General features: G+C 42.7%; 1 protein-coding gene across 2 annotated transcripts in view; it reads left to right on the forward strand.

Moving 5' to 3' along the window:
• The window catches only part of LOC102449863 (histone-arginine methyltransferase CARM1-like), a 143,187-nt gene that overhangs the window by 45,767 nt on the left and 77,067 nt on the right, over nt 1-20,353 (forward strand). For both annotated transcript variants that reach the window (XM_075931655.2, XM_006129900.5), the window contains exon 2: nt 9,817-9,942. In XM_075931655.2, the coding sequence (XP_075787770.1) occupies nt 9,817-9,942 (126 nt within the window). The remainder of the gene's footprint in view (nt 1-9,816; nt 9,943-20,353) is intronic.

Below are 20,353 nucleotides of genomic sequence, written 5' to 3' on the forward strand. Positions count from 1 at the left end.
ATATTTTCTCTTCAGTCTTGCAGACCTTGTAAATCTTTTGAGCATCTCACTGTGGTTGGCAATTTGCACTATCAAATACAAAGGAAGAAAATAATTATTCTGTTTGCTTTCCATCCTTCCTACAAATAGGCAGTGATCTAATAGAAAGGTGACAGATTATTGCCAGCAGTGAAAATTCAGATACATTCCTATAGCAGTAGTAGTTATTTTTATTGCTGTAAGAGAAATGCATGGCATCTATTTATAATAGTTGAAGTGTGTATACTCCAGTTAGTCATGTTTTATCAACCTGGTAGTTTTCAATGTACTATATGAGTACAGTACTTCTGAGACATAACAGGTATTCTTGGTGTTTGTCTGTAATAGAAAGAATCCATTTTTCTTTTGCCATAACAGTCCATAATCCATTTGCCATCCATGCTGTGAGATGAGCACTGCTGTTTTCTATTTCCTGGATTTCCTTGTTTTTTTCCATCCATGACAATACGAGTCTCAATTCTGCTGAGGCCCCCCCAACTGATTCACCATTTGTTGTATCATATGCAATATTTCAAGCTCTGGTCCTCTCAAATATTAAATTCTGGATGCACAGGGAATGTCAGACACTTTTATTTTGGCAAGATACCTGGAGTTCAAACTAGTCCTACTTGCCTAGAATTCTTAGAAGTCTCTCTAGGTAACTACTAAAGTTTCAAAAGGTAACTTCTGTTCGTGTTCACTTTCTTAATTAGTAGCTGATTTAGTAGCGCTACTGTTGGAAGCTAGTTTTATTTTACAGTGACTGTGATTGTGGATTATTCTGGTGCCCTCTTAGGTACAGCTTTGAATTCTTTTGTATACGACATTGTGGCAACTTCAGATGCATTGTTTTGTTCTGTAGATGAAGAGTCTCCCTTGTTCTGAAAGTCACACAAATACATGCTACCAACTCTCACTCCCCTGATTATTTTTCTGACCTGTGATTTTTTTTTCTCCCTCTTTGCCTCCCCTGGATTGTTCACAATTTTCTTCCCTGTTTAGCATTGGCAATATAAGTATCATTATTTCCAAAGATATTTTGTAAAAAAAAATGCTAAAGACATTTATAATTCTACTACTCTAAGCTTTCCCTGATATGCTGGCTTTCTCTTCCAAAGCTTTCTCATTCCTGTTATTACTTTTACAGTAATGAGCCATAAAAAAAACTGAGTGCTGTTGGTTTTAACCAACCTACTTGCTGGACTCAGTTCTAATCAGTATGGTTATCTCATATTTTGCAATAATGTGTAACATCTTGTGCCATCTCCTGTTTAGCTGACCAGCTCTCTTCTCAAATTATCAACAAAATTATAATCATGTACATCAAGGTTTAAAATGGTAAAGAACCTGTTGATAGAAGCTCAGCAATTTTAATCATCATCCCAGGTGGGAATTTTTTAAGTTGGTGAATGTAAAAATTCTTAAACACTGCATATAAGTAGAGACTTTTGGGCATGCAGATCATTCACATTTGCTTATTTATAAACCAATTAAGCAAATAGTACAGCATCAGTCAAAGCAATAAATCGTAATTAGATGTGTAGCAAGATCAGATTATGCAGTAGATCAGGAGAAGTGGGCCAAACATTCATACTATAATTCACTTTTTTCTTTTAATTTGAAAAGTCATTGTTTGCTTCAGAGGGTGGGTGGGTGAATATGGAACCCATGCAGGGTACGAATCTTTTAGCTTCTTCTGAAATGTGTAATGCAAGACTTCTTCTGAAATTTGTAATGCATTGACTGGATACATGTCACCTCAGGAGGAGAAGTGGAGATAAAATTTCTCAATGGCTTAAATGACTGCTTCTTGGAGCAGCTGGTGCAGGAACCCACAAGGGGAGAGGCAATTCTCGATTTAGTCCTGAGTGGAGTGCAGGATCAGGTCCAGGAAATAACCGTTACAGGACCACTTGGGAATAGTGACCATAATATAATAACATTCAACATTCCTGTGGTGGGAAGAACACCTCAGCAGTCCAGCACCCTGGCATTTAATTTCAAAAAGGGGAATTACACAAAAATGAGGAGGATAGTTAAACAGAAATTAAAAGGCACAGTGACTAGAGCCAAATCCCTGAAAGCTGCATGGAAACTTTTTAAAGACACCATAATAGAGGCCCAACTTAAATGTATACCCCAAATTAAAAAACATAGCAAGAGACCTAAAACAGTGTCACCGTGGCTTAACCGCCATGTAAAAGAAGCAGTGAGGGACAAAAAGGTATCTTTTAAGAAGTGGAAGTCCAATCCTAGTGAGATAAATAGAAAGGAACATAAACACTGTCAAATCAAGTGTAAAAATGTAATAAGAAAATCAAAAAAAGATTTTGAAGAACAGCTAGCCAAAAACTCAAAAAGAAATAACAAAATGTTTTTTAAGTACATTAGAAGCAGGAAGCCTGCTAAAAAACCTGTGGGTCCCTTAGATGATCAAGCTATAAAAGGAGCAATCAAGGACGATAAAGCCATTGCGGAGAAACTAAATGATTTCTTTGCTTCAGTCTTCATGGCTGAGGATGTTAGGGAGATTCCCGAATCTGCACCGTCCTTTGTGGGTGATGAATCTGAGGAACTGTCCCGGATTGAAGTGTCATTAGAGGAGGTTTTGGAACAAATAGAAAAACTTAACGTTAACAGATCACTGGAACTGTATGGCATTCATCCAAGGGTTCTAAAAGAACACAAATGGGAAATTGCTGAGCTATTATCTATGGTTTGTAACCTATCCTTTAAATCGGCTTCCGTATCTAATGACAGGAAGGTAGCCAACGTTACACCAATATTTTAAAAGGGCTCTAGAGGCGATCCTGGCAATTACAGACTGGTAAGTCTAACTTCAGTACTGGGCAAATTAGTTGAAACAATAGTAAAGAATAAAATTGTGAAGCATGTAGAAGAACATAATTTGTTGGACAAAAGTCAACATGGTTTCTGTAAAGGGAAATCCTGTCTTACTAATCTGTTAGAGTTCTTTGAAGGGGTTAACAAGCATGCGGATAAGGGGGATCCAGTAGATATAGTATACTTGGATTTTCAGAAAGCCTTTGACAAGGTCCCTCACCAAAGGCTCTTGTGTAAATTACATGGCCATGGAATAAGAGGGAAGGCCCTTTCTTGGATTGAGAACTGGTTAAAAGACAGAAAACAAAGGGTAGGAATAAATGGTAAATTTTCAGATTGGAGAAGGGTAACTAGTGGTGTCCCCCAAGAGTCAGTCCTGGGACCAATCCTTTTCAACTTATTCATAAATGATCTGGAGAAAGGGGTAAGCAGTGAGGTAGTAAAGTTTGCGGATGATACCAAACTGTTTAGGATACTGAAGACAGAAGCAGACTGTGAGGGACTCCAAGAAGATCTCACCAAACTCAGTGATTGGGCAGCAAAATGGCAAATGAAATTTAATGTGGATAAGTGTAAAGTAATGCACATTGGGAAAAATAACCCCAACTATACGTACACTATGATGGGGGCTAATTTGGCTACGACAAATCAGGAAAGGGATTTTGGAGTTATCGTGGACAGTTCTCTGAAAACTTCCACACAGAGTGCAGCGGCGGTCAAAAAGGCAAATAGGATGCTAGGAATTATTAGGAAAGGGATAGAAAATAAGACCCAGAATATCTTACTGCCCCTGTATAAAACTATGGTACGCCCACATCTTGAATACTGTGTACAGATGTGGTCTCCTCACCTGAAAAAAAATATTTTGGCCTTGGAAAGGGTTCAGAAAAGGGCAACTAAAATTAATAGGGGTCTGGAACGGGTCCCATATGAGGAGAGGTTAAAGCGACTGGGACTTTTCTGTTTAGAAAAGAGGAGACTGAGGGGGGATATGATAGAAGTCTAAAAATCATGATTGGTGTGGAGAGGGCTGATAAAGAAAAGTTCCCATAATAGAAGAACTAGAGGACACCAAATGAAATTAATGGGTAGCAGGTTTAAAACTAATAAAAGAAAGTTCTTCACACAGGTGTAGTCAGCCTGTGGAACTCCTTGCCAGAGGAGGCTGTGAAGGCTAGGACTATAATAGAGTTTATAGAGACGCTAGATAATTTCATGGAGGTTAGGTCCATAAAAGGCTATTAGCCAAGGGATAAAATGGTATCCTTGGCCTCTGTTTGTCAGAGACTGGAGAGAGATGGCAGGAGACAAATCGCTTAATCATTGTCTTCGGTCCACCCTCTCTGGGGCAGCTGGTGTTGGCCACTGTCGGTAGACAGGATACTGGGCTAGAAGGACCTTTGGTCTGACCCAGTACGGCCGTTCTTATGTTCTTATGTATGTTCCCATTTATGTAAAATAGCCTTCAGTGAGACTGAAGGTGACAACATTGCCAGATCCTCACTACTCATTGATTTTTCTGCAAGGACCAATAGTTGTAAGTAGTTATTCAATTTCCTAAGTATCTAAAACGGTTTCTTGGCACTGAAATCTTCTCCAGTAGTTTTAGAATGTTCTCACTCTTGCAACCTCTATTCCTAAATCAATTATTAGTCTTTTGGGTAACTGGAATCAGATGTTTTTGACTGGCTGGCAGAATTGTATATACTGTAATATGTTCCAGAGCAAAGTTCCAAATATCTCTTTGTGCAGCTCTGTTAGGTTATCATTACTTTGTCTGTAAAAATGAATTTCTTCTGCGGGTTCACTCTTAAACTGTTGCATTTTAGATAAATACATTTAACCTGAGAAAACTTCATTTATTTCCCACCAACATCAAAAACTCCTTTTGGGGCGAAGTTTCAAACAATGTTAATTGGTTGAAAAATGCTGTCCTCCTTCAGTAATTATTATAGCTATCTGAGAAGTTCTGGTTTAGTTTCAGTTCTGACCATGCTACCAAAATGGTGCTTATTATTTTCCAGGCTTGCATCTGCTTCTTCAGCCTTCATCCAACTTGAATTATCTGTTGCATTAGACTTTTATGGTGAATAAAGTATTGGCTTGACTGCATTAAGCACTAATGACTATTAATGCATCTCTTGGGTTCAGTGCTTTTTTTTATTGCCAATCTGTCTTCATAAACTCAATCCACTGCCATTCTTAATAGTTTCACTTATTATCTCATCATTGCTCATCATGGTGATGATTCACTGTTTGGTTTTGTAGCATTAAAAAGATTCTCTAGCAAATATTTTTGTTTAGTATGAGGTGGACTGTACTTCCTAATGAATATTGAACTGGGCCACAACAGACCTGGGTCATGTTTCTGTCTCTGCCACAGTTCTGCTGAGTTAGCCTGGGCAAGTCACTTCACATCTCTCTATCCCTCAGTTTTCCCCATAAGTACAATGGGAGTAATGCTGCTAACTCCCTTTGTAAAGTGATGTGAGATCTATAGATGAAGCACTACATAACAAGTAGGATTGTTATAATTTGTTAGCTCTAAGAGGCCAGTAATTATATCATGTGTGTCATCACTTCTGCTTAACTTCTGGTTTTAGATCTTGAAGAACTTAACATCAAACCTGATATGAAGAAAACATTGTGCCCAGCCTCGTCATTTTAAATGACTGATGGCAGCCAAATTGTTCCTTCAAATAATGTGTTTGTGGTGGCTGTGTTTGGTAGGGAGGGAGTTCTTGCTTTGGGATAAAATTGTATCATTTGTCTAGTGGAATCTTAAATGTTTCCCAGAAGTGACTATTAGTTTTAGTTCTGTGGGTGTGTACCCCAAGGTGTACAGATGCTTCAGGAGCAGCCCTAGGAACTATAAATTGTGAACTGCAAACTTTGGCATATTGGGAGTATTTCCTGGTTCCTGCCAGGATGTACCCTCTGCCCTCCAGGAGGGTTTCGGCATTGACTGAGCTGGAGCAAATAGGCTGTAAGCAGAGAGGAGGCTGTTGAACTGTAATCCTGTTCTGTGTTCTTTACAGAATGAAGCCTGTTCCTGGTGATTTGTCTGAGTAGGTCTGGTCTGAGGTGCACACAAAGGAGCCTCTGACTTAGCCTCCCAAAGTTGTGTAAAAAGTCACAAGGCTTCTTCCATATTGAATAATCTCATACTGGACTAGTGAACAGGAGAGGCTACAGGTGAATTGTGAGGCATAATTTATTAATGTTTTAAAAACCATTTGAGGTACATGGGTAGTATTTCTTAGAGAGAGAGAGAGAGAGAGAAAGTATTTACAGTTCCTTACTGAGAGATGCTGACTAATAAGATCATGAATGAACTCCAGTTACTTAAGAGTGCTGCTGTCTTCTTTGTGAGATGACAGATTGTCAAAATGCATTCTGATCATTTGATTGATTAGTAGTCCAACAGTATTTGTTATACAGTCAACTAAAAATTAGATTAGATAAAGTTTTGTCGGTTTTTTTTTTTTTAATGGTTCACAAACTTTAGTCAGGGGCCTATAATTGACCTTTTAATCACTTATAATCCTGATCATGAAAGATTCTTCTTAGAGACCTACAGAGATATGGACTTTGTTGTACAAAATCTTAGTCTGTGTAATTAGCTTTTGATGAAGTTGCTTCAGGCCAAAATAATCATGCCTTTTATATCTAGGCAAAAAAGCACATGTTTTCAACTTGGCTTTTAGTGTTCATCAGATGAAATCATAGTCAGATGTTCCAGTGTTTTCTGAGCTGTTACTCATGTGGGGTTTTTTAAAGCATTTTGTGGTGTTCTGCATGAAAGGTGTTATAGTAAGTGGATGGTGGTATGGTAACAAGAAAAGAAAGAAAATGTCTCATTTCCCAAAGCTGAGATCCTTGTAATGGGTCGTGGCAGTGTAGATACGGCAATTTTCAGTGGGGATTGACCCAACCCCAACTTGAAGTGGATTGCATTATACAGTATACAGTATTTACAGTTTGATCCAGTGGCTCTGTGCCGCCGCTATAAACATTATTCCAGCATCCCTGGATTGAACCCTTTACCACCAAAAGCACAAGCCTCTACTAATAGAACTAAAGGAGGCCCCCCTACATAACTGTGGGAAAGTAGCTGGCTGCATAGTCACTTTGGCTTGTTACTTGTGGAAGTATGCACAAAGCAACTGAATTATGCATGCACCATCCTGACCAATCCAGGGAGGAATATACATTCACATGTAAGTGTGTGTATCTTGAAAGTCAAATTTGTAGGTATCTGTCAGGTTGTGTACAAGCTCAATTTGGGAACACACACTTTTGAATTCTGAATACTTAAGACAAAAATAACATGAAATGTGTATTACTGTGGGCAGTATATTGTATTCATTTCTCACTCCAGCAGATCTCTTTTAAGAACAAGATTAGAAAAATGTACCTCATACCACCTAGCCCTAGCCAGCTTCCATGGGCCATTGTGTGGGGGCAGCTCTGTGCTCCTGGAAGGGGCAGGGCCTCAGGCAGAAGGGGCAGAGCCATGGGTCACCAGCCCTGAGTACTGCCCAGAATGTACCATGCCAGCTCCCAAGTTGCCCACAGTGCACACCCACCTAACCCTTAGTGCTGCTCAAAGCATGCAGCGTGGCATTCCGGTGGTGATTTTAAAGGAAGAACCAGTGGCGGTAGCCAGGAGTCCCAGGTCCCTTTGAATTGCCAGGCCCCAGGGCAACTGCTCCTTTCCCCTTCCTGCTCCCCTTCAGCGGGCCTGACTAAGCCTAATGGCTAGAGGAAAAAATATGTGGGCTCCTGAGACTCTCTTTCCCTCTCATGAAATTGCTTGCTTTTCAACAGACTCAGACAGACAGTTCTATAGTGTATATGATGGACAGTATGTTACTATTAACGTTCTGTTAAATTACTTCTTTAAATGTTTTAAACGTACTAAATCACTTGCATTTTTGTGCTGCCTTTCCCATCCTGGGCTCACTCTCTGGTTCAGGGGTTGGTAATAATTTTTAATAGGGGGGGGTCACTCCAAGACTTTGGCAAGTGGTAAAGGGCCACATTTCTATGCAGACAGTGTGGAGTATGGGACAGAGGTTGGGTGCACAATGGAGCTTGGGGTAGGGAACTGGGGTGCAGGAGTGGGTGTGTGGTCTGAGAGAGAGTTTGGATGAAGAAGGGAGGTGATCTGGAGTGGGGCAGGGACATGGGGTGCAGGGTCTAGGAGGGGATAAGGGTGCAGGAGAAGTTCTGGTCTGATGGAAGGGCTCTAGAATGAGGTGCAGGATCTGGGAGGGAATTGTAACATGGGAGAAGGGGGGAAAGGAATAGAGAGAGTTTGAGTGGTGGCCTGGAGAAGGTAATTGCAAGAGGCAGGTTCTGACTGGAAGGCACTTACCTAGGCGGCTCCCAGCCAGCAGCCCTGTAAAAACTTGAGGCAGGCTGTCTGCTGCAGTCCAAGGCTGTGGCGGTTCCATGTGGCTCCACTCTGAGCATGGGGGAAGGGAAGAGAGGCTTCACATACTGATCCTGCCCCCAGCAAAATTTCTTAGCTCCTATTGACTGGAAACTGGCCAATGGGAACTGAGAGATTTTGCTGCGGGAGGTAGGGTCAGCAAGTAAAGCCTCCCTCCTTTGCCCCAGCAGTAGAGAGCAGAGAGCAGCCTGCTTTTTAAAGTGTGAGCTGCTAAGGATTCCGGCGAGGCAGCCACGGGCTGGATCTGGTGGCTTGGCAGGCTGGATTCAGCCCGCTAGCAGCCTCCTTCCCACCCCTGCTCTAGTTTTTCTTTCATACTCTATACCAGGTCATAGTATATCTTTTCTACATCATTAGGACTATCTGTACTCTCTTTCCGTTCTCTCTCAATCCGCTTCCTTATGTCCTTTTCTTTACTTACACTATGTGCTCCGCTTTCTCCTCTGTGCATGGTCAGTGGACGAAGGCCCAACTGGGGAAGGCAAACCTCAGCCTCGCCCCTTCACCAATCTTCCCCCATAGAGCCAAGCCCCCGTCATCTTTACTGCCCCCAGCCTTCTTAGTGTCCCCTATCCCAGCAAGCGGTATGGCCCCACCCTTCACAGGTGGCCAGAGCTCTTGCAGCAGCCACACAGCAGTACAATCCTTCCTGGCCAGCTACAGAGCTAGGCTGCCGGGCCGCAAATTGTGTTACCTCTGGTCCGGACAGATGCAAGGATGGTTGTGGGAGCGTCTGCCAGTTTACCATTTCTCAAACCGCTGATTTTGGACCTTCCTCTCCAGAGAGTAGTGCCTGTGCTTACCTCATCCAAAGCACACTTAGAAGTGAATCAAGTTCTTGTGAAGCCAACTAGTTGAATCATTATCACTAAGGTTGCAAAAAGGAGCATTTATGGGAGGATCTCATTTCTTACATGGCATGGCATAGTATAACTGCGTTTCATGACATCCAAGATGTCAAAGATGAAAAAGAGGGAAAATGGCTGAAGTTTCTTCATTCTGTTTAGTTGTTACAGCTTGATTCCTATTTTTTTCTTTGCAACTCCATTGGTTAGAGCAGCAGGCTGACCTAAAGGACGTGATCCAAAAGTGGCTTGTGAGAGGATGGTTACAGGGCTGCCTGCACCAGCTGATCAACCAGTACAATGCTGCTGTTGCTACGACCTTACTATGGGGACCTAAAGCTGGGGAGAGGAGGACTAACTCTCACCGGCTGTCTTCCTCCTATTGTATCTGCTTCTGTTCCACCACCCAAACACAACACAGGTCACAAAGGCCTGTGGCATAAGAGATGGCAGGGGAAAGACGTTTTAGCCATTTTGTGAATCACAGAATGGGGAAAGTTTGAGGACTACATGGGAGAATAAATTTCTCCCTTAAATTTCCTATCTTTCATGCATGCGTATGACAGTTTTACAATGTAGATAGCTATACTTCTGTTTGTGATATGTGTTTTAACATCTTAAGCATTTCTAAAGTATTTTTTCCCCCTTCAGCTGATGGAGTCTGTGTGTTTAAATGCTTGGTTAACAGAGACACAGAATACTGTCGTGTGGGCAAAGAGTCCGTCCTAATTACACTGGGGTACAACAGTGCCTTACTCCAATTCAAGTCACATTCTGGTAAGTGTTAGCTACATCGCGGACATCTTGCATTTCTGAGAATTGTCTTACTCTCCCTTTGCTGCTCTATGAATATTTTTGCTAAAACTCCTTGTATCTTTTCCCTCTGTTCCACATTATGTTACATATTGAAATATGTTATGAAGTTCATGATACATGTGACTTATCCCTCTCAGATTCTAATCAGCCATTAACATACAAGACGTGCATTTTCAAAACCACCACCAGAAACCCATTTTTATTCTTGAGAACAAATAGCAGTTGAACATGGTATTCTTAACCTTTCCTCAATTGGTAAAGATTAACATACACCTGCAGTCTATATGTATTCTGTTTCTGCACATTAGCTTATACCTATTGATGGTAAAAGAGAATCTTACTGTAGTTAAAAAATTCATTGATCAACTGCATTTAAGTGAACTTGTGAAACTTTAGTAATTGTAGTTCCATTTGACCAAATTTGTCGTAAGTTTAATAGTATCTGCTTTATGGATGCGGATATCCGCGGCTTCTTTTTGCAGATCCAGATGCTGATACAAAATTTTGTATCCGCGCAGGTCTCTACAAATGTAATTTTGACATGGCGTAAGTATGGCTACTGTGCTCCTTTTTCTAGATCACATGATCTTTGGACAGATAGCATAACCATTATCATAATCTCTGGCAGTTTTTAAAAGTCAAATATTATTAGATCATCTCACTTGAGCATCTAAAAGGGAAAATCATTCATGCATCCTCCTACCTTGCTAAAGCAACACAATTGCAACATAAAATTATAATTCAATATTGTTTCCCACAAAATTGTGTCACAATTGAGAAGAAATAATACTTGTTTTTTAAAAGTGAACGCCAAAACAGTGTTTCTAGAACAATTCTGTAATTATTTGTCAAATCCCCCTTATCAGATCAGAAATTATTGGACAAATCTTCAGTGCCAGAGTTTGAATAATTTATTTTTAAAATCCTGAATGTCTTAACCTTTCCCAATGTCTGACATTTTCCACAATGTAAAAGCACACTTTGACCTTTCAGAGTTATCAGTTTGCTAAGTTTCCAAGCTGTTTAACAGAGCTTTCCATAAATAATCTGTGATGTATGTCTTGAGGATGTAGCCTGACAATCTTTTCTTTTTTTATATATATAACATTTTCTGTTATTCCCCGAGGTGTCTCGTTTACTCATTAAGCTCCCAATTCTTCAGGGATAGTGCAGATGCACCACTGTGAAAGTTGACATTCTTGGCCTCCAGATGGCATCCCACAGTGCCTATGTGTGTAGAGCCCTGCAAATTCACAAATAGCTGTTTTATATCTGCTGGTATCCACATCCACGGATATGAATGCAAATAACCGTGGCTTATTTTTGCAGATATTGATGCAGTATTTAGAACCCTGCAAATTTGCGAATAACCACTTTATACCTGCGAATCATTTACGCAGAAACAGATGAGGATACAAAATTTTGTATCTGCGCAGGACTCTACCGGTGTGACTGCTCTGGCACTTTCAACTCTGCTGTTCTCCAGGTGCACAAGAAAAGCCCCGGGAAAATTTGAATTTCATTTCCTCTTTGGGCAGCATGGCGCGCAAACCTCAAAGCAGGCAGCACACTTCAGCAGCACACCTGATCGCGAATGCCAAAGCTCGCAAATGAGCTCCAGCATGGAGCTTATAGAAGATCCTGGTCCTGATTGTTGTGTGGGGAAAGGAATCAATTCAGGCAGAACTATGAAGCAGTAGAAGAAACGCTGAAATCTATGCCAAGATCGCACAGGGCATGGTGGAAAAAGGACACACCAGGGACACCCAGCAGTGCCACATGAAAATAAAGGAGTTCAGGCAGGCGTGTCAGAAGACAAAGGAGGCAAACGAATGGTCTGAGTCAGTGCCGCTGACATGCCGTTTCTATGAGTAGCTTCTCATAAGATTCTAGGTAGAACCTGACCAGTGTTCTAACCCTGTCCGTGGATACATCCCAAGAGAGTCTTCATGCAGCCTCGGACAACAGCAGGAAGAACATTGAGGATGAGGAGGAGAATGGTCAGCATGTGAGCAGAGCATCCAGTCCCACTGACAGCCAGGATCCTTTTATCACCTTGGAGACAATCCCTTCCTCCCAGGACACGTTACTGCCAGGCCCTGATATCAGGAAGGGCACTTCTGTGAGTTCACATTTTTTATCATGCTGTAAGTGGGTTAAGGCAATCAGGTGTGATCTGTGCGGCAGCTCCCGGGAACAGTTTGTTAATGTGTCTGGAGATGGAGCGGAAATCCTCCCTGCACATCTCCATAAAGCTCTCACAGATTACCTCTTTTTATCCTTCTCACAAGGTCTCTGGGGAAGCCAGCCTTATTCCGGCCTCCACGGTAGGACACCTTCCCGCGCCAAGCCAGCAGTAAGTGGTCTGGCATCATGGCAGCACAGAGCATTGCAGCATAAGGCCCAGGTTCCTGGCCATTGAGTCAGCATGTGCTCTTTATCGCTCTGTGGGATTTTGGAGAAGACGTATTGCGCATGGCAACCTGGGGGAAGCAGGGGAAGCGCTGTAACTGATACCACTGAGGCAGCACACCTCCATTTGCTCATCCCTAACAGAGCGTGGTTGGCTGACTGTGCACGCCCGTGTCCTGCTGCCATGTCTGGCTCTCTTGCCCCTATCAGGCTCCTGTGAGAAGAGAAAGTTGCACTCTCCCAGCAAGTGGGGGATGCCCCATACATGGTCACGGCGAGAGCCGCTGCCTAGCCCCATGCCACTTTGGCCTCCCTTTACAAACACAGACACTTGCCTAGTTCCAAGAGCTGCTATTTGCAGCCACTGTGTTGCACGTGCTTTCAAAATGGAAGCAAAAGAGGGAGCCCCAATCTGTTCCTTACCACGTCTGCCACCAAAATGAGTCCAGCGGCTCTCTTAAGGTCTCTGTACTGTATCCGCTGCATAGTGGGTGCTTAAAAGCATAACTCTGGCCTTATACATAACACATGCCTATTGTCTTGCACAGATGTTCTTTTATGCTAAGAGATTAACTTCTGCGTTCTACAATGGATCTCCTGTAAATGGATCTGCTCTTCACTTCTTTCATTAGAGTGGGTGCAACAGTGAGCCAGTTGTCCACTGCCCAGGCTCCTCCAGTTGTTCAGCTAGCACAAATCCGAAGGTGAAAACGTAAATCAGGATGACATGCTCAGTGAGCAAAGGCAATCTGCCTGTACGGCCAGGGCACAATTAAATGCGTGGAGGAGAACATGCTGCAGGAGATATGGACGAAGCGTGACGAGAGGAAAGCATGCATGGAACGCAAACACAGGTCACAGGAGGACATCTTGAGGCTCATGGGACAGCAAACAGAGCTGCTGACACACTTGGTAGAGTCAGAGGAGAGGCAGTTGGAGCACAGAGCCCCCCTGCAGCCCATGCCTCCTTGCTTAGGCGCGCTAGAATCCCAGAACAGAAGGCCGTCATTCCCACCACTGCGTTTGCTCCCTCCCCTCACTCCTTTTCTGTCTCTTCTCCTTTGTGTTCCCTAAATAAAAGTGCATGATTTCTCAACAGCAGTATCTTCATTGCTTCTTGTGTTGCACAGGTGAGAGGGAGGTTACAGGGTTTACAGGTCCCCACCCTGAATGCAGAGGGCACCTCATTAAGAACAATATACATGACTGTCCTTTCGCTGTCTGGCCATTCACAAAGCTGTTTTTCAAAGCCTCTCTGATTTGCCATGCCCCTCGATGTGCTCTCCTTATTGTCCCATGCGGTTCCACCACTGTGGGACCTGTGCTTGTCTCTCGGCACCAGAATCAGCGTTCCACTCTGTCAAAAGGATCGACTGCTGACCGCATCTGTCCATTGGGCCACTCAAGTGTTTCATGCATGTTCATGGACTCCTCACATTCTTCCTCCCTCTAGCAGCTCCTGGCTTTACCCAAAGACATTAAAAAAGGTCTACTTCAGTTTTAAAAAAATACCCTGTTGATATCAAATATAATATCAAAATGGCATTTCTTTTTGTACAATTCCTGAATTATAGGTTAAATAATATTTTCAACTGTATAAAAATAACATACCGTATAGCAGTAAACACTGCCCCAAGTGTGAGAGAGTTTACAACATTTTTATGAATGAAAGATAATATGACAGCAGCCGTTTTTTGTCCCACGTCCTAGGCATTGGCCTTATTCGTGTATATAAATATTTTTTTAAAAAATTGAGAGAAAATAATGCTACCATCTGCAAACTTGAAGTAAAGACTTTGTCCTTTTAGAATTCAAGACTTTTTTTATTATAAAAATATGTTTTAGTATCTGTGGTTCTCTTAAGTCCTATTTCTTTTCCAGAGGGGGGAAAAATTCATGCCCCACTTGTGCCCATGCAGAGAACTGTTGTTCTATGCCTTCCTGCTTCCCGCATTTAGACAGCAGTAAATCACAGATTGTACCCTTCATTTCCTGCTGAACATATGGGTAACATCTGAATAGGCTCAAACAGACCATAAAAATGAAAGTTAATGTATCTAGTACCTACAGGCTCTTCTTTCAAAAACAAAGATAATTTATTTGGAACAGATGAACCAACCAGTCTGCAGCCCATCTGTGGCAGGTTTGGTGTATGAGTCTACTCTGTAGTACAGATGCTGTGCTTAATTTAGCACAGAATTACATGATGATGATAGGATAAATTGCTCTTTTAGGGTGGCTGTAGGAATGCAGATTCTTCCTGTACAATCCTCCTAGTCCTGGCATTTTGCTATTTGAGGAGTGATTCCAGAAATTAGACTGACTTGTAAACAGTAATTGAGTTTGCACAGTCTAACCAACTCAATCTCAAAACTTTAAAAAAAAATCAGATAATGATAACAGTCTCTGCTATGTGCAAGTGAGTACACTAAAAGTGTGGAGGGGTGAAAATCGGCTATAGTTTTCCACTCTAAGTATTTGACATTATTGAGCTCCAGGCACTATATATATATAAAATCAAATATTAGATTTCCAAAAGAATGCATTTGATACATGAATTAATTTTATTTGTTGATGTGATACGGACTTAAGCTGACATCACATATTTGATAGTGACTTCTTAAAATTATGCCTGTAGTTGAATGCAACAGTACATGGGCTTGTCAAAAATACAAAAACTCACATTATATTCCTTGCTTCAATGTTAGTTCCATTATGGTGCCCATACCTCGTTGTGAAGTTTTTGTATAGAGACCACTTTGCTCTTGCAAAGGCTCTCTTCTGGCAAGACTGTACAGTGATTAATTTGTTCATGTATTTTTGCACTTCTCTGTCTTAAGTAACTAGAAGATTTACCAGGCATTGCTCAGGTCCGTAAGTCAATTTTTTCTTATTCTTTTAATTGATGCTCTGGAGTGGGGCTAGGGATGAGAGTTCATTCCAGAGGAGAGAGAACTACTTCAGCCCTCTCTCATTACAGCAGCTTGGGGCCACATCAAATGTGCCTCTCTCTACCCATTAGAGCTCCAGTGGGCACAGCCAGGGGAGGGGTACATGTACCCCAGCTGTGGCAAGTCCAAGTTGCTCTGCCCTCTGTGCTCCCCAGCCAGACTAAGGAAGGGAGGAAACTCTGTACTTTCTCCTCTCTCCCTGAGAAAGGAGAACAGCGAGCAATTTTCCCGTATGAATGAAGTGGGGGGGGGGGGGAGAGCTGCCGCCCCCTCCCATACCTTCTCTAAAGGGTGCCTGGGGGAGGTGGGAGTCTCGGGGATGAGGTAGTCCCAGCCGGGAGGGAGGCACCCCCAGCCAGCCCTTTTCACCTGCCCGGTGAAACACAACTTTTAAGCACTTCCTTAACTTTAATGTGGCTTCTCATTGAGATGGCTCACATGCATTAACAGGTGTGTTGTGAGCAAGACACGAGAAGTCATTCTTCTTCTCTACTCTGTGCTGATTAGGCCTCAGTTGGAGTATTGTATCCAGTTCTGGGTGCCACATTTCAAGAAGGATGTGAAGAAATTGGAGAAGGTCCAGAGAAGAGCAACAAGAATGATTAAAGGTCTAGAGAATATAACCTATGAAGGAAGACTGAAAGAACTGGGCTTGTTTAGTTTGGAAAAGAGAAGATTGAGAGGGGACATGATAGTGGTTTTCAGGTATCTAAAGGGGTGTCACGAGGAGGGAGAAAACGTGTTCTTCCTGGCCTCTGTAGATAGAACAAGAAGCAATGGGCTTAAACTGCAGCAAGGGAGGTTTAGGTTGGACATTAAGAAAAAGTTCCTAACTGTCAGGGTAGTTAAGCACTGCAATAAATTGCCTAGGGTGGTTGTGGAATCTCCATCTCTAGAGATATTTAAGAGTAGGTGTTATGAGTTCCCCTTTTGGGGTTGGAGTATTCCCCACTCCCCTCTGTTACCAAACACCCATTTAAGCCTCTGTGCACGGTAGCAGTTTCATGGTTTGTTTTATTTCTATATTCTGTGGGTCACCCTGGGTGATTGCTTACCCGTACAAGACGGGTTTCGCTTCCAGGGTACTAGGGAAGGGGGTTTGGGCCCTCCCTCTCTCCGAACTCTGGCCCAGGGCCCTAAGCTAGCTCCCTACTCACTGGAGCGGGCTGGGGCCCCTAAACTCCCCCACTCACGGGGTCCACGACCCTGCCCTGAGCCACTTCTTCCCCAGTTCCGTGTCCATGTCCACCCGGTGGGGCCGGGTTAAAGCTCACCCTGGTTGTCCACTCCCCTGGGTCCGCTCGTCGCTTGCTCTGGCATCCGCCCTCTCCGGTCGCCGTCTCTCCTCTCCTGCATTTCCTCCTCCCCTCGGGCTTCCCTATCCCCTTTTAAATTCCTTGCCATCGCGTCCAGGGCTCCGCCTCCCCCGGCATCCCTGATCCTCCCCTCCTGGCTCGTTTGGGTGACGTCCCAAGTGATGTCATCCACCTGCATCCCTGGCGGCTGACGGGCCGCGTCTCCCGCTCTGCTGCCCGTGCTTCCTCCAGCCATTCCCCGGCCAGGCTTTCCCGCAGGTCCCTGGCCCTGCTCCACACCTCCCCAGACTCCCCGATTCAGCGTTCGGGGGGGGAGGGGTTCCAGTGTGGGGCGGAGGCGCCTCGTCATAGTAGGTTAGATAAATGTCTATCAGGAATGGTCTAGACAGTACTGGGTCCTAGGTCCTACCGGGGACTGGACTCAATGACCTCTCGAGGTCCCTTCCAGTCCTAGTATTCTATGATTCTATGCTTGAAGTTAAGCAGCTGCTTAAATGTTTGGCTGATTCAGAATCTTAATATGCATCATGGGAAGTTCTACTCCAATATGACTGTGAAATCACTTGATAGTTTCTTTTTAAGGTTCTTGACATTTTCCCCCTGGGAACCTCAAAAGAGGAGGGAGGTGACTTGCTTCACCTAGTCCTGCTTTATTACAGTCAGATCAGAAAGGGGTTAAATTCACAGAATTTACAGAAAAAAAATCTTAAATATTACTAATATATTCACACTTTTTTCTTATATATCAGAAAATGTATATATGCACAACTGCTCCCCTAATTTTGCTGTTAAAGAGGCCCTGGAGTAATCTGGCTGCTTTGCGCCTTTCTGCAGGTTCACAGTGCCCTAATGTTTAAACGCACTGGATGATCTCTCCTGCATGAGTGGAACAAGCGTTTATTAAGTATCAAAATATAGTTGTCCATTAAAATAGTTACACTGTGAACTGTCTTATTTCCAGTGAAGTACATGCTTCCTCATTTTCCAGGCTATATTTGAAGTGCAGGATTGAAGTTGAATGAAGTAATATTGAGGCCTGCTGTTCTGCCCCCTCTGGAAAGCTCAGTAAATAATTTTTATGCCATCTGCTATTTTTCATGTCTGTTTTTCTTGCTCTTGGCACTTTGAGTCAGCCATTCTCCTTGAATGATAGCTTCCATTCTCCCGACCTTCATGACTCTCTGCTCTGGGATCCAATGACGGAGCATGACAACCAAAAAGGTACACGTTATTTTGAATATTTGCAACACAATAAGATCTAAAGGGTATCGCGAAGGCTCATCTGATTCTGCTGTTGCCATGTGATCTCACTGTGAGATCATGCTACTTGTTTTTTAGAACCTCTCATTCCTCCAATCTCTCTTGCTTAGTTTATCTCTGCGAATGTATCCATTGCTGGTATTTAAGGTCAGCAATTGGCATAATGATTAGAAAGAGGGCAATTAGAAGAGCAGAAGAGAGAGATCAATCACATCTTCCCAGCTTTTGTGTATCATGTGACACCTCACCATTGCTGCAAGAGTTAATGCATGGGATTGTCTTTCTCCCAGTGTGGTAATATTTATTTTTTGAAGTTTAATGTAGTTCATCAAACATGACAACTGTGTAATCTAATGCTTTTTCCTTTGATTATGTAGCTGAGTACGTAGAACATATTTTTGCTTTTTGTTTCCTTTATGTCTTTTTATAGTTCTGATCTGGATAATTTTAAGTTTCCAGATTTTCTGTTTTACAGTCAATATTATTAATACTCCACTAAACTGTCTGAGTAAATGACATGAAGACAGTTACTTGGAAACTGATTTCTTTTTCCAGCTTAGCCGCAGTTCTCTTCATCACTGCTAGATCCTGTATGTAAACTACTACGTAATGGAGCTGTTTTTGTCTCAGAAATGAGGGTTAACTGCCTTAAACAAATCATAACATGACATTTTACCTTCTTTTTTAATGTTGTCTGGTAGTTCTGTTCTCATTCTTAGCAAATATATCCATTGGAATTTCCAAAGAGTGATTCAATCAAAAATGGAAAATGTTCTCAATTTTTTTTCATTAAAATTTTAAAATTTGTGCTGTAGGGAAATGTCTAAGTACCTGGAGTGTTTCCTCCTCCCCCCCCCACTTAATTTTCAATTCTTAATCATATTCCAGTGAGAGTACACAGTTTGTTTGCATTACTTTCTTGTTTATATATCTAATATATAAAGGATAATGTTTGTAAGCTTGTGTGCTAATAACTTGGACACTATAAGAGCTACCGCAACCAAACTTTGCATGGGGTAACCGTTCATCCAGGAGAAGGTTTTAAGGTACTTCTGGACCCAATCGGGCCCGAGCTCAAGCTGTAAAAATAAAAAAGTAACCCGCCACGCTGCAGGGGCTGCCCCGCCCACCCTAGGTTCCATGCCCCCACCGCCTGTGGCCCCCAGCACCATCCGGGACTCGCCCCCTCCTGCCCACAAGGTTACATAAATGACCCTCCTCTCTCCACCCCCCGTGCCAGCATGCAGTGCCCCGACCCCCCCGTGCACAACGGCTTGGGCACCTTCTCTGCCCCCCGCAGCACCTGCAGCCCTAGGTGCGAACTGGGGCACCCCTCCTGCGTGTAACCTCCTCTCCACCCAGGGTCACACACCCCCTTCTGTGGGGATGACGTGGACCTATATTTTAATCCCTATAGAAATCAGTGCAACTTTTCTACCATTCAAAAAAAGATAATGGACTACTGTTTTTCTACATTTTGTTCCTTCGGTTTCCTGAGCAATGCCGGGTTACTCCAGCTAGTGAGTGTGTGTGTGTGTGTGTGTGTGTGTGTGTGTGTGTGTGTGTAATTAATTTTCAGTCAGTTAAGCAGGATAGGTATTGGATAATATTGGCATCATTTTGAAACTGATGTTGATTAACTACTTTACAAACTGCTGTATCTGCCACATCATTTAAGTGCCAGCATGTCATGATCAAGGTTGTGTCTAGGTTTTCCTGGTCAATGAGAAGTAAGGTGCTGAGGAACCCATCTCTAACTATATGTAACTGGTCCAGTAATAATATGCCTGATGAATTGGGGATGTGTACGGATATGCTGGATGGATGAAATAATGTTACCGTCTGCTACACAGTCAGCCTAAGGTAGAGCTGGTTTGATTTTTTTTAAAACTTCACATGGGAATATGTGGTTTTGATTTTTGTCCTCTTAATGTCTCCCTGCCTCATGAATATTTTGGTTTGCGTTCATTTGATCCACATTGAGATATTTCACTTTGATGGCCTAAGACAATCTGTTCAGCATTAAACTGCATCTCCTGATGGTGCCAGATTGCCTTGTGGCAGTTGTAGGACAGTTGCCTGATGTTCCTCCCCTTGTCTATGGGCCAAGCTCCCTTATTGGACCATATCTTGAATGACGTGCCATGAGGCATGATCAGAGGCAATATCACATTGCATCACAGGAGATATAATCCATCTAGGCAGTCCGGTTCATAGGAGAGAATGTGGGCACCTGAACTGCAACTCCCATGATGCAATGGGTCACCCCAGGTAGATGCAGTTTAATTTAAACTAACCTGAAACAAAACACTTAGTGTCAGTTCAGCAAATTAAAATAAAACACTTTGCTCAGGAAAAAAACACAAATGGTCTGTTTCAGTTGAAAATGCCAAAACAAAATGTTTCACGATTTCTAAATAAAACATTTTCAGA

The sequence above is a fragment of the Pelodiscus sinensis genome, chromosome 6 (assembly GCF_052426305.1).
Source record: "Pelodiscus sinensis isolate ZL-2025 chromosome 6, ASM5242630v1, whole genome shotgun sequence".
NCBI classification, from domain to species: Eukaryota; Metazoa; Chordata; order Testudines; family Trionychidae; genus Pelodiscus; species Pelodiscus sinensis.